Here is a 13,636-nt window from a genome sequence, read left to right on the forward strand (position 1 = left end):
TCTGGTTATTTGAGTTACAGAAAAATAGAAAAATTTTAATGTTTTTTTCTTTTGTTTGTACCAGGGATTTTTTAAAAAAAATTAATTATGAAAGAGGCACTTAATCTAACTTAAATTAGATTAAGCTGTGAATTAAAATCAAGCTTTCAATATGTACTTTATTTGTGCCAACTGTCTCTAATTACTTATGTAATGACATGGAAAATTTAAAAGTAATTGTCACCAATTTTGGTATATTATAAGCCAAACTTCTATTATCATGAAAAAAGACTTTAAATGTTTCCATGTTAGTGAGTCGCTTGTGTTTAGATGACAGTTTATAAAGACAGAGACTCTAAGAGACGTATAGTCGTTGTACTTTTACAATGTAATATAGTCAGTTCCATTAGAAAATGTAAAAACTATGAGACTTTTCATGTGATACCCATGTTATTTACATATATTGTTTATAGTCTTTTATATGGAAGTTCTTAGAATGCTCATTAAGAAATCAAGAATGTTTTCTGTTTGAAAAATTGGTAGTAAAATTTTAATTTTGAGTGTAAGTAGCCTCGTTTTAGAAATTGAACTTGAGGTTGCTGAAATGGTTCCCAGTAACACCTCCTGTCTCATGTCGTGATGCCTTCTTAAAGTTTTGGTGAAACCCACATAACATAAAATGCAACATTTCAGTATTTTCGAGTGTGCAGTTCCGTGCACACTCTTCGCACTTAGTAGATTGGGTGTTTTGGGAACATTATTTAGTTCCAGACCATTTTCAGTCTAATGTTAAAAAGATCTATTTCTGTGCCTCTATTGGGCTATAAAGAAAATCCTTTGATCTTTCCATTAACACTGGGGGAGCTGGTGTTCCTCTCCTGACCTGGTGTCATCTTCGTTTGCAAATCACTCGATTACACGATGCATCCCAGTGCTCAGAAAGACATCTAAAACTCCAAGTGCCCGTTAAGTGCTCGGGTTGCAGTCTTCGGAGAGGTGTGGTATGGGGCCGCTTTCCTCTGTGCAGACTGCATTTCACACACATGCAGGGACTGACCCGTGGGAGCCCACATAAACTCGGCCCACGGGCGTGTGTCTGTCCCAGCGGAGCCCTGAGGTGCCGGCGTCCTGGGGACTGAGCCATTGTGTTTCCTCTGTGACCAGGAAGCTGACAAAAGTGTTGCGGAACTACGTGGACAGTGCCGAGAAGCCGGGCGTCAGCGAGCAGCTGTACAAGGCCATGAAGGCTCTGGAGTACATCTTCAAGTTCATCGTGCGCTCCCGAGTGCTCTTCAATCAGTAGGTGTCCCCGGCCGGTGCTCCGGGGGACTCCCCGGAAGTCCCTTACGTCCGTTCTTCCCCTTCTTTCGTCCCCTTCCTCTTCCCCCTTTTCTTTCTCTTCCTCTCCTCTTTCTCCTTCCTTTCGTGGGTTCCTCGGGGGACAGAGCAGCGGCAGACAGCTGTGCTGGGCTGGGGTTGCACGCAGGAAAGCCAGCCCTGATCCCGAGTCAGCAGTGTGTCCACACCGTCCACCGGAAGTGCGTTCAGTGCTTCAGAGGCGGAGCCCGGTGTGTCTGGGGCTCCTGGAGTCCTTTTCCATGTACCTCTATGTGTCAGCACCGAAAGGATGCACCAAATGGAGACAGTTGGGCCACCACGGGGAAAAGCCACCCATGTCCAATGGCCTCACTCGGGCAGATGGCAGGCTTCCTCCCTCCCCTTCTTTCAGCAGCGGTGCCGTTTACAGACATGTTCCCACGCCGGAAGGTGTCGGGTCAGGTGGACACTCAGTGGCTTCAGTTTAGGGGCGTTTTACATGCTGCATGGATGGATTTGGGAATCGGTTTGGAACTTTATAAAGTGAGTCAGGGCACGTAGGACGGCGCCGTTGATAGAGAACATTGCCGTTTGTGTCTATCGCAGGTTAAGAGGCGTGCCAAAGTAAACAGAACTTGGCGCTGGCCCACAGTGGTGAGTCGTGGATGGACGATGTGGGGAGGAGGTGGACCCAGAGCCGGGGTGCCGGGGCTGCGGCGCCCACATGTTTCTTTTGGAGGCTTTGGGTGCCGTGCAGGAGTGACGTGGGTGTGGGTTGGTTCTTCGAGCTTTCACAGTGAGTCCTAAACTCAGAATAGGGTTTGTGGGCCGGCGTCCCTCAGAGTTAGACAGCCGTGTCGCCTTTTACAAGCAGGGCACTCCATAAGCATCAGCGAGAACTTGAGCCCAGTGGGCCTCCTTCTGGACCTGCCCGTTTCCTCTGCCTGCGACCTTCGTCTGCCTAAGGCAGCCTCTCCAGGAGGGCCCGGGGGGAGCGCAGGTATTAGAAACCCAACCCCGTGCGTGTCCTGGCCCACGGAAAGCCAAAGGGACACGTTACTCGCCTGCGTGGAGCTGTAACGTCACACACGGGGTGGGGGCATCCACGGATCAGTGACTGCAGTCCCCCTGTTGCTGGGCAGGGGGTCCACTGCTCCCGTTCCGCCGGAGTTCTTGCGGTGACAGCAGCAGTCGTGATGCCGCACTTTTATGGACGAAGGCTCCAGGTTTGAGGGCACTGGGCTGATGCTCGGCTGGAGTATCAAAGACACACGCCATTATTTTGTTTATTCCAGACAGGAATGAACCTTGGTTTGGACCGAAGCCTTCCCTTTCCTTAAGGGTCAAAGTCTTTGACTTTGTCACTCTTAGATGTGAAAGGTTTTGTTTTCCTGTATTTTATTTTCTGCAGTAAAATTAGTTCTACTGAAATAAACTTGCCACCCTCAATCTTGCTAGTACAGGTTTCCCTAGTGATTTTTTAAAAATTTCATTTATTTATTTTTTAGGGAGAGGGGAAGGGAGGGAGAAAGGGATGGAGAGAAACATGTATGTGTGATTGCCTCTTGTGTGCCCCTCCCACTGGGGACCTGGCCCATAACCCAGGCATGTGCCCTGACTGGGAATCAAACTGGCGACCTTTTGGTTCGCAGACCGGTGCTCAATCCACTGAACCACACCGCGCAGGGCTGTTTCCCCAGTAATTTTAAATCTTTAATTACACTAAACCCAAAGCTATCCTCAGATGCGAGGATAACTTGAAAGACTGGAACAGTTGGGTGACATGTTACTGATTTGGCCTTGTTTCTTTTGAAGAAATGATCTTGGACAATTTGTGATCAATGTGACTTTGAATCAGGGCTGGGCTGACGCTGGTCCCCTTTCATAGCTGCCAACCTTCCCTCTCACTCAGAGGGCAGTACACAGAAGCACGCACAGGTCGCAAAGGCATTCCTGCTGTTGTAGTAAATGCCGAGGTCTCACCCCAAACTCCGCTGCTTAGAAAAGACGGGGGCCACCCGAGTGGACCGGGGGCAAATGAGGTCTGTCTCCTCACCTCCTTCCGTCTCAGCATACAAATGGCATTAGAAATATGATCAAAGTTCTTGAGTTGGATTGTAGAGTGATGAGGAACATGGCTGGCTGCATGCCACAGAAAAGCCTAGAACCTTTACCAGATGAGGTTTTCCTTCCTTCCCCTCCCTCCCAGAGGAAGAGTCTGGAGCTCACACCCTTGCCCTGCACTGTCCCCATGTCCTTGGCCCCTTTTGTCTTCCCGCCCCATCATCCTGAGGGTCTTTTCCCTCGTGGCCCCTCCTGGCGTCTGGACTGTGCTCCTGGCATCGGAGAGGACGAGGTGAGCCTCTCTTCTTTTAAAGAGCTTTCGCCGGCCGCTAGTCCCGTGTTGTTATGTTGTCCAGAAGAGTGTCGCATGCACGCCCCAGCTGTGGAGGGCTTTGGAAAGGATTTTTAGATGGGCTCACAGAGGCTTTCAACCAAATCAGAGTTTCCTAAGTGAAGCACTGAGTGTGCACGGTAGTAAGTAGATGTCGGGCGGGCAGTTAGCACTTCCTTTTTCGTTCTTCTCACCCAGAATTTCTGTTGCTGGGCAGCTTACAGCGCCCATAATGTAGTCCGGGTCACTAACTCCTCCTTCCTGAGGCTTCTCAGAGTCTTCCCTTCCCCATTAGCTTGGGAGTCAATCCCAGAGACTCCTGACACCAGGTATCTTGGACTTTATATCTTTGGAGCATTGAGCAACCCGTGGGAGTGAGAAGCCCAGCACACCGTTGTCTGGGACCCAGGAGGTGCCCTGTGCCTCCTGAGGACCACCTCTGTTCTCGGGCCTGGCAGCAGGCTGCTGGCCCCAACTATGGCCCTGGTGCCAGCCTCTGTCCTGGAGGGGCCCTGGCAGGAGGCAGGCCTGATTCCCAACAGGCTGTGTCCCCTCCTCCCAGAAGACACAAAGGACAAAGAGGTCAGAACAAGAAGCAGCCATGGCAGTGAGGTTTGCTCAGCCTCCTAGCTCCCAGTGTTGGGGCTCCTGACCTCCTCTGGGTGGGTGATGCAGGGTAGGGGCCCTGGGCTGTCGGTGGGGGGCTCCCTCCCTCCCTCTGCTTCTTCCTTCCCCCATAACTACTTCGTGGGCTTTGCAGCCCGGACTGTGTCCCCAGGAGCCATTCACTGATCCCACTTTTTTCTCCAACGGTTCCTGAATGTGCACGGTGGCTGCCTTCGGCACTTCCTGATGGACAGACGCTTCCCTCGACTCCCAGAGCACAGTCGTAGCCACGCTGCGCCAAGGGGGCACTGCTTCTTGTGTTGGAACCGGCAGTCCGAATCTGCAGAGCGGGGGTTTGGTATCTCAGGGGTTCTGTGGTCGGGCAACCGTGGCCTTCACGTCACGGACAGCAGGGCCAGAGACTTCCATCCTGTCCTGTCGTCTTGGGCCGGCGCCCCACCCCCCTGCCCCACCATTGGGGCCCTTCATCTGGGATAGCAAGGACGTTCGTTCTGGGTGAAAGGAGACTCCTGTTTTGTCTCGGCTGCCCAAAGGAAAAGTGGCCCTGTGCCCTTCTCAGGAGTCCACCCCATCTGGTCCCCGTCGAGGCCCTGGTGTGGTGGCTTAAGCAGTGGGAGGCGGGGAGGGTCCAGGGCTCTCCTTGTCTCGGCCACAGCACATCTCCTACCTCGGGAGGAAACAGCTGTGCTCACAGCTGGAATTGATAAGCCCGTTTTTCTTTTTGCCGTTGGAATAAACTTTGGAGGTCTTTTTTCCCCTTTTCTTCTTTCAAAACGGTCTGCTGTATTTTCAGGGAATGTAGCAGCTCTGTAAAATCCCAGGGTAACTGACAGTCGTGATTGTTCTTCTGGAGAACGAAGAGGGGAAATTGGGAGGTGGGGATACTGAAGCCTGGCATCGTGACCTGCCAGCTCTCTCGCTGTGCGCATCCACGCCTGCTGTTTTTCTCAGAAAGGTCGTTGCGTTTTGAAGTGAGAACAGCAGATTTAAAGCTCTGGCCCAGAGACGCTCGGTTCCGGGGAACCCCGGCGGATTCCTGACAGCAGGGTGGTGGGGGCTCCTCTGGCGGGTTTTTGTTCCCTGTGTTTTCTGCGTGGGCGGATCGCATTAACTAGAAAGCCGGCAGAGGCATGCATCCGGTCAGCCCTTCGGAATGAAACTGCCAGAGCTCGTCATCACCGTGTCCCCCTCTGAGTCTCCACGCTTTGTGGGGGTTTTGCCGGTCGTCTGGTGTCAGTGTTGTGTATAATTAGTTATTGATCATGAATAAGCTGCCGCAGGTCTGTCATTTTGCTGCTGTTTCCCCGGGTAACGGAACTAAGATGTAGGTTGTAGATAAAGATCTTGTCATTCCTTGTTTGTGAATATTTACAACGTGACTGGGGTTCATTCATCCGCGTATGCATGGGCCTCCTGTGGCTTCCCTCCTGCACCCTCACGGGGGGCCAGCCGAGGGACTCTTTGCCTTATCTGATGAAACCAAGAGGTGAGCCTGGGGACACCTCCCTGTCGTCACAGAAAAGTGCTTCCCATCATTTATTTCCTCTCTGTGTCTGGAGGATGTTCGCACTTAATGCGCAGCTCTAGAGGGGCGGTTGTTTTCTTCCCCGGGTGCTATTCCGCCCTCTTCTGCGTTCCGTGATTTCTGCTGAGCAGTCTGGACTCACTGTGGCACCTCAGAAAAGAGTGGTGTTTTCCCTTTTCCGTGCTGCTCATTTTCTGTGGTTATGAGGTTGGCCGTTTTACTGCGGATCGCATAGGAATACTTTGTTTTTTATTTACCCTACTGTTACCAGACCGCTTCCACACAGGGGGCTTCCATACGGGGGGCCTCCACACGGGGGGCCGGCCCTGCGCCCTGGAGTCCGGGACCCCTCTCGTGTCAGAGGACCTCCAGGTCCTTGATTTGCCCCGGTGGGATTTCCGGGACAAACCGGAGTGAGAACAAGGCGCGTTTTGTTCAGGTGGAGAAAAGAAAGCCCAGGCGGCCGCTGGAAAGAGGGGAGAAGAGCAGTCCCAGTGGGCGTGGTCAGTTTGTTCTCGGGACTGGGTGTGTTTTCCGGGGGGCGGTGGTCTCCAGGCTTGGTGGCCCCAAATTCTGGCTCTGCCTTCTGGCTGGGAGGTTCTTGTTTCTAATGTGGTCCCTTCCCGAAGGATCCCGGAGTTGGTCCCAGGCCCCTTCCCTCCGGTGGTGTCAGTTTTCGTGATGGACTGTGAGCTCTGGGGCAGGTCTCTGGTCGGTTCCACTTCTCAGAGTGTTACTCTTGCTCCAATTTTTGCTTGTTTGTTCGTTTTGTTATCGGTCTTCCTGACTTAGGCGATGGGAAGGAACCATTTGCTCTTAGGTGTCATTGGTTAGGGAGGGTCAGCTGGCTGTTAATTGCTTGGTCGTTCTGCCCTTTGGTTCAGCCAGCTGTCTCAGGTTCCTCATTCCACCGCCGGGAATCTCCTAGTTTCTTAGGAACCTGCCTCACTGCGCTGGGTTTTCAGAGCTTCTCGAGTTTTGGATTGATGTCCTTTGTTAGTATTGGAAAGCTCATGGCCGTTATCCATTCTAATGTTGGATCTGCTCCATTGCATCCCTGTTTTAATCTGAAATGCAATTCGTGCATTTTAGATACTATACCCCTGACACCTGTGTTTCCCATCTCAGCCTCTGTTTATTTTCCTGTGGATTGGCCTCCGTTTCATTAATTCCACCTTTTGCCCTGTCTAATCTAAATGTGACCCGTATAATGCGTTCTGAACTTTAGATATGTTTTATAGTTTTAGAATTTTCATTTGATTTTTTTCTTCTACTAAATTTTTCCGTCTAACGTTCTATTATTCTCTCCATCTCTCTATTTTTCCATCTTTTCCTTTCTCTACCTTTTCCTCTTTATTCTCAAGTAATATTGTAATTATATTTACCTGGCATTCTTGTCAGCTAACTGCAGTATCTCAGTCACCCGTGGGTCTCTTTCTATTGGCTTCTTTTCTCCTTCGGTTGGGCCATTGGTTCGGGGTCGTGCTGTGCTCAGTGATTTGTGCTGGAGTGCAGGACTGTGCGTGTGTAAAAAGCCCCAGAGGGTGTGCCCTTCTTTTAGGTGACTTGTCCTTCCCTCGTAGGCAGGGCAGGGGGGCCACCCCCTTTCTCTGTGGAGGCTGCGCTGCATCCGGGCTGCAGGCCGCCTCGGTGGGCCTCCACCTGCGGTAGTCAGCCTCTGGTTCCCCAGGGTTTTCAGCACAGTCTGAAGTGTGGCCTGTGGCCCCTCTCCCTGCCCTTTTCCAAACACTCCCCGTTACCCCTGGAGACGGGTAAGAGCTCCACTCTGCTTTACAGAGGGTTTCCCCTTCGACTCCCCTGAAGCCAACCCCTATTTGAAAACCCTTTACAAAACAGATACACAACGTTGCAATTTCCCATTTTAGACAGAATTTGTTGCTTCATAGTGGAAGTTATTTAAATAAAAAGTCACCTCTAGGGTAATTAATTATCACTTAGTTTACAAGATTTTCTCTGTACACAAGTTTTCAGGTATGCTATACTTTTAATTAGGCCGAAAACTAGTCTGTATTAATAAAGCATCTGAGTTGCAAGACTTTAAAATGCAAATGCGCTGCCTCTCATAACACAGCAACTTCAAGTAGCTGCTAATAAATGGTTCATAGCTGAAACTTATTTACAATTAGCAGTGCGTATTTGCATCTGTGGGTCTGACGCACCGTTTTCTCGTTACCCAGCTGTTGCACACGGTCCCCCTCCTGAAAGTTTTCCCATCAACACCGATTCTGTGGTGAACACATTTGTATAGTGTCATTTCTAAGATAGTTTTGAGTTTATGATAATCATTTTCAAATGGCTATAAGGTTGTGCTAAATTAGGTGATTAAGTGTCTTTGTGACTCAGTATCAAATCATGTGACGTTGTAGGTTTAAAAACACCGTTAGGAAGTCCGCCGAGATGTCAGTGATGTCGTTTCTCTGGGGTTGGATTGCAGCTGAGTTCCTCCGTCCTTCTTTCATCTTTGCCTTCCTCTCCTTCTCCTTCCTTCCCTCCCTTCCCAGACATTGCTGTGGTTGTCAGACTTACAAAATGGACTGTGCTACAGCGAGAAAGCCACAGCCTAGTCAGACTAAAACCTCAGCCTCTCTCAGGTGGTGGCGAGTCTCTGTAGGGTCAGGGGGGCAGAGCAAGGTGATTTCCAAGCCCCACCCCCAGCCATGTTTCGGAGACCCTGAAACCATTCACAATCTAACGTGCCACCCAAAGGCGCCTCTCGGGGCGGTGGCGGAGGGAGCCAGACGCCCGCTGTGTGCGCCTGCGCCATGGCTGGCCCCCAGCGCGCTCTGTTCTTTGCAGGCTCTACGAGAACAAGGGCGAGGCCGACTTCAGGGAGTCGCTCCTGCAGCTGTTCCGGTCCATCAGCACCATGATGAGCAGCGTGTCGGACCAGACCGTCCGGGTGAAGGTAGGCCGTCCTCGCGCCCCAGCTGTGCCCAGGTGGCCTTGGGGCTCCGTGCAGCCTGGGAGAGAGCCACACTGCACATGCTGTGGCTGCCCTCACTTGGGTGTCAGGCCGCAGATCAGCATTGAGGAGAACCTGGCTGTGCTCATTGTGAGGGGCAAGGGCGCTGTCTGCCCTCTGCAGGGCTCTGGGACCCCAATGTGGCTATGTCTTTGCTGTGTGGCCCCAGAGGTTCTGCACTCACTCTCTGTGCCTGTGGGGAAGCTGGTGGGACCAGCGTGGTCAGGTTGCTCAGAATCCGGGCAGCAGGGCCCCCAGCATCTGTCAGGCCTCAGGCTCAGCCCAGTACACGGTGTCATGTCTCTGTCCTTCAGGGCACCTTACACCCGTGCAGGAGAGCGAGGTGTCTGTGCGCCCATAGTCCCACTTGTCTCACCCCCAGGGATGGCCTGTTCCCACCCTGCTGCCCTGGGGAGGAAGGGTGCCTTAAGTCTCCAGGGGCCTGAGCGTTCTTCAGGGCCTCCCTCCTGGGGTGGCTGGCCCAGTGCGCCGCCCTTGCTGCCGGCCGACTCCCTGCGGGAGGAGTGTGCATCCCGGGCAGCTCGCAGGTCGCCGCCCTGCTGACGCCCTCCGAGGAGGAGAGGCCTCCACGGGAGAACCCGGCCGCTTCCCCCGGCGTCTCACAGGGCTGCCTCCGTTCCTGCCTTCCCCTTTCGGTGTTCTTTTAGGGCGTCATTTCAGGAAATGCCCCATTGTCTTACAAATGTTGTGGGAAAGCGCTCACCCAGCTTGAAAGCGGACCTCTCTCTGGAGCAGGGATGCCCAGGGGTGCCTGTCTCCTGGTCGCTGGGACTGGAACCCCTACTATTGAACGTGAACCGTGTCCTGACGCCTGGTTCCCCTCCGAGCTGGTGAGCGCCCGGCAGAACCGCTGCCTCCCCAGTGTGGGCTCCCGACCCTCCTGTGGGTGTGTCGGAAAGACGGGTGATCTGCGGGCGAAGCTCCAGGGGACAAAGCGTAGCCAAGCTTGAGGCCCTCTGTTTGGGCAGCCCCTGTGGCCCAAAGCCACCTGGTTGTTCCAAGGTTAAAGTCAGCGGTGTGCTCCGGGCCTTTACCTGTAAGTCCTGTGGCATTTTAGGAAAACACACACGGGGAGTGTCAGAACAGACAGAAGTCACAGGAAGTTTTGAGCCCAGACGTGATTTTAAATTTCTAAATGTATTCTCGTGTCATGACATTGGGTTGGGCTTGGGTCTTCCCATTCCCCTCATGTCAACTCCTCCCATCGGTGGCTCTTTGTAAGACATGAGTGACCCTGTGACATCGGTGCCTCGATGCCACCCGCGTACCTGTGACGCAGGTTTTTATTGGAAACGTTGCCTCCTCGTTGCCCATTTTGTATTTTGTTCTCTTAAAATCGGTGTTCTATCCACATCCAAGATGAGGGTTTCCATCGTGGGTCCCTGGTTTTTGTGGGGTTTTACCCCTTGAAGTTTGGCTCTGTTGAAATGGACACACACCTGCGAATCATGTTACTGAGAAAAGGAACGGACTGGCGTACCTTAGGGGCGGAGCGTTGTCCCCGGGGGGCAGCCCTGTGGCTGGCTGTGTGGGTGGTCGGCGCTGATCTGTGCACCCTCATTTGAGACCCGGATGGCAGCAGGCTCTCCTACCTTCTTGACTTTATCTGGGGTGCCCTTTGGGGGGTGGGGGTGGCCGCCAGGCCCCAGAGAGCCAGCCCGGTCGTCAGTGACCTTCTCCAAGTGGAAGCCACCCCTCACACCTGCCCTGCAGGTTTGCTTTGGCGTCTGGGCCGCGCGAGGGGGTGAAGGGAGAGCCAAGAGGAGCTTCAGCGGGTCGTTTGCGTCGGCACACACACGGTGCCAAACTCGAGTTGTTAGTGTGGCGGCTGTCCGTGGGCCCTAGTGACCGCACTTCACCAGAGTCGTCTGACGGGAGTGAGCAGACACACTGGTGGGAGAGTGCTGGCCGGTGGGAGGGGAGCCGCGGGGACCGTGGGGAGTGCCGTCCTCGCTCAGCCAGGACGGAGCGGAGCAGCGATTTCCTTTCTGTCACCACTGGCGGGTTCACGGCCACACTCTTCCGTTCCCCTCCCCTGGAGTGCATTGCTAAGCGCCAGACGTCCTGTGATGTTCAGGGACCAGGCCGTGTGTGTTGCCCCCCTCCGTGGACGGCACCCCTGGGCCGGATTAAGAATGTGAATGGCACCCCTCGTGGAGCTTTGTGGCTGAGTGGACACAGTCTGTGTTGGCTTGTGAAGCAGGTACCAAGGTGGAACTGTGTCCCATTCAGACTGGGCGAGTCCCAAGAGGGTGTGAGGGAGTGAGGGGGGCTGGTCCTGGGACCTTCCTGGGGTCTGGATCTTGGGGACGGCCCCACTGTGCTGGTGGCAGGGGGCCATTGCTGGACCGCCTGTGTTTTGCCAAGTTGGACGTGGGGTCTCTGGGGCTTCGCGGTCAGAACTGTCACAGAAAGCCACGAATAGTCACTGCCACCTCCTGGGGTGACCCCACAGACACCATCCAGTGATGTAAACAGAGTCTCTTGTCCTGCTCAGAGCAGAGAATTCCAGGGTTTTCTGTGGAGGGAAACCCCGACTGTGGTCTTCAGTAAGAGATCGGCTCTTGGTGTGCGTGTGTGTGCGTGTGTGTGCATGCACATTTTCACCTTTGCTCTGTATGATACACTTGGCAGTTTTTGTTCTATTCCAAGCATCTTTTGGAACGGTCTATTCTGAACGACCGCATTTCACTGGAAAATTACTGGTGTACAGGCACTCCATTTACTTCTGACAGTGAGCGTGCCTCGGCCCACATTTAAGAATCACCAGGCTCTTTTCCACGCCTTAGATTTCCCTGCCCTGCTCCTCCAGTCCCATTGGGTAGGTGAATGGCGTTCGCTTCCTGCGTCCGTCCGTTGCCTTGAAAAGCCCTGGGCCCCTGGCACTCAGAGGTCGCCCCCGCAGGCAAGTGGACCCGGCCGGGGAGAAGCGTGACTGAATTTGAGGACCCCTCCCTCTACCCCCGCAGCTGAGCTTGGCACCCAGATGGTGAGGGTTTGGTCTCTTTCTGGGGGACGTCCCCGGGGTGCCGGACTTCCTGTCACTCCCGTTCTCGCCATCTGGTGGTGGCCCTTCTGTCTCGTCGTCACCGGAAGGGCCTGTGTTGGAAATGAGCTGTGTTGTAATCTCGAAAATGCAGCTGTCGGCTGGGTTTTGCCCACTGGGAAGTGCGACTTGTATTTCCATAAAAATAATATCCTGACTTGAAATGATATTATACTTCCTTGCCTCACGTTGTATCCCAAATTCTTCCTTACCAGTTTTCATTGCTTTTTGACTCTTTCTAAGCCATCATCTAGAGCACTGCCCCTCCCAGATCTGTGAGTTGAGAATTCTCTTTCTGTCTTTAGGAAGAACAGGCTGAATGTATTAGGGACAATAACAAACAAGGATCTGAAATAGATATGTTTCAGATCCTTGGGTTTCCGTGTGAGTGAGGGAATCGGGCGTCACAGGTAACTTCTGACCAAATGGCAGGCTTGCTCACGGTTGTGTCCCTGTACCCTGGCCTGCCGCCCCCTCTCACGGCTGCCTTTGGGGTCCTGGGGGCTGGGACGTCTTGTCAGGGCCCTCAGATGCAATGGGCATTACTACGTGCCTGCCCTCAGTTTTCAGTACAACAGGGGGTCTTGTTAGAGAAGTGAAAGTCCCAAAAATTTAATTAAGAAACAGAGGGGCCCCGGCTGGTATAGCTCAGTGGATTCAGCTCGGGCCTGGGAACCAAACAACCGTGGTTGGATTCCCAGTCAGGGCACATGCCTAGGTTGCAGGCCAGTTCCCAGCAGCGGACGCACGAGAGGCAACCATACATTGATATTTCTCTCCTTCTCTCCTTCCCTTCCCCTCTAAAGATAAATAAATAAAATCTGTAAAAAAAAGAAAGAAACAAAAGGATTTCTTGTTACTTCCCACCCCCAGAGGTTGTGTAGTTTGCGTTTTGTCTGTAGAAGTGTCTGCTTGTCCTGCTCCGGGCCATCTCCTATGTGTGTGTGATGCACAGGCGTGTGGTGACTGGGTGCCGATTTTTGTGCATGCGTGTAGATGGATGTGCGTTCACCTCAATGTACTTCAGCAACTTTTATTTTCCACGCTCCTCTGTCCCTTAGCATTTTCCAGAATGTGGTTTGTAAGGTCACCTACTACCTCCTGTCTATTCTCACGTCCCCATTTAGCGTGTTTTCCCATTCTGGGCACCAGACCTTCTCTCGTTTTCATTTCTCTGAACCTCCTTGGCTGAGCCCTGTCTGTGTGGCGGGCTCTGAAGTGCTGTGAAGGTCACGGCCAGGGCTGTGAGCGCCCCCCCCCCCCCCCAANTGTCAGCCCCCCCCCCCCCCCGCCATCAGGGATCCCCTCCGGGTGTTGAGCTCGATGCGACCCCCTGGCCTTGGAGCCACAGAGCCCTGGTTCTGTCTGCGATGCCGTTTTGCTCTACTCTGAGTGGGATTCAGGGAGGCAGCCTCGTGTGGCTGGGGAGCCAGGCCAGCCTCCGAAGCCATCTCTCTGCTCACGTCACCTCGGCTTCTTCTGGCATGGGACCAGTGGCTGAGTCAGGTGACAGTAGCCCTGCAGAGTCCCCCGCCTTCAGCCTTGACCACCGGGGCACGGAAGAGGCCAGCCCCCTGGCGTGTGGGGACCTCCATCCACCAGAACTCAGTTTAGAGAGACTGGGCGGTGTCGGAGCCGTGACGGTGTACCGAGGGTGAGCGGCTCAGTACCTCCTTCGCTTCCTGTCTTTCTTTTTCCTCTTCCGTGTAGCTGGGGGTGCTCGGTGTGCTCACTGCTCCCGGG

The 13,636-nt window shown here is 53.4% G+C and overlaps 1 protein-coding gene across 2 annotated transcripts in view; it reads left to right on the top strand.

Annotated features, from left to right (window-relative positions):
• Positions 1 to 13,636, top strand: part of DOCK1 (dedicator of cytokinesis 1) — a 377,799-nt gene that overhangs the window by 89,545 nt on the left and 274,618 nt on the right. For both annotated transcript variants that reach the window (XM_037051192.1, XM_037051193.1), the window contains exons 22-23: positions 1,144 to 1,278; positions 8,661 to 8,769. In XM_037051192.1, the coding sequence (XP_036907087.1) occupies positions 1,144 to 1,278; positions 8,661 to 8,769 (244 nt within the window). The remainder of the gene's footprint in view (positions 1 to 1,143; positions 1,279 to 8,660; positions 8,770 to 13,636) is intronic.

This window comes from Sturnira hondurensis, unplaced genomic scaffold, assembly GCF_014824575.4.
Source record: "Sturnira hondurensis isolate 20B ecotype Veracruz unplaced genomic scaffold, ASM1482457v3 Scaffold0007208, whole genome shotgun sequence".
NCBI lineage: Eukaryota > Metazoa > Chordata > Mammalia > Chiroptera > Phyllostomidae > Sturnira > Sturnira hondurensis.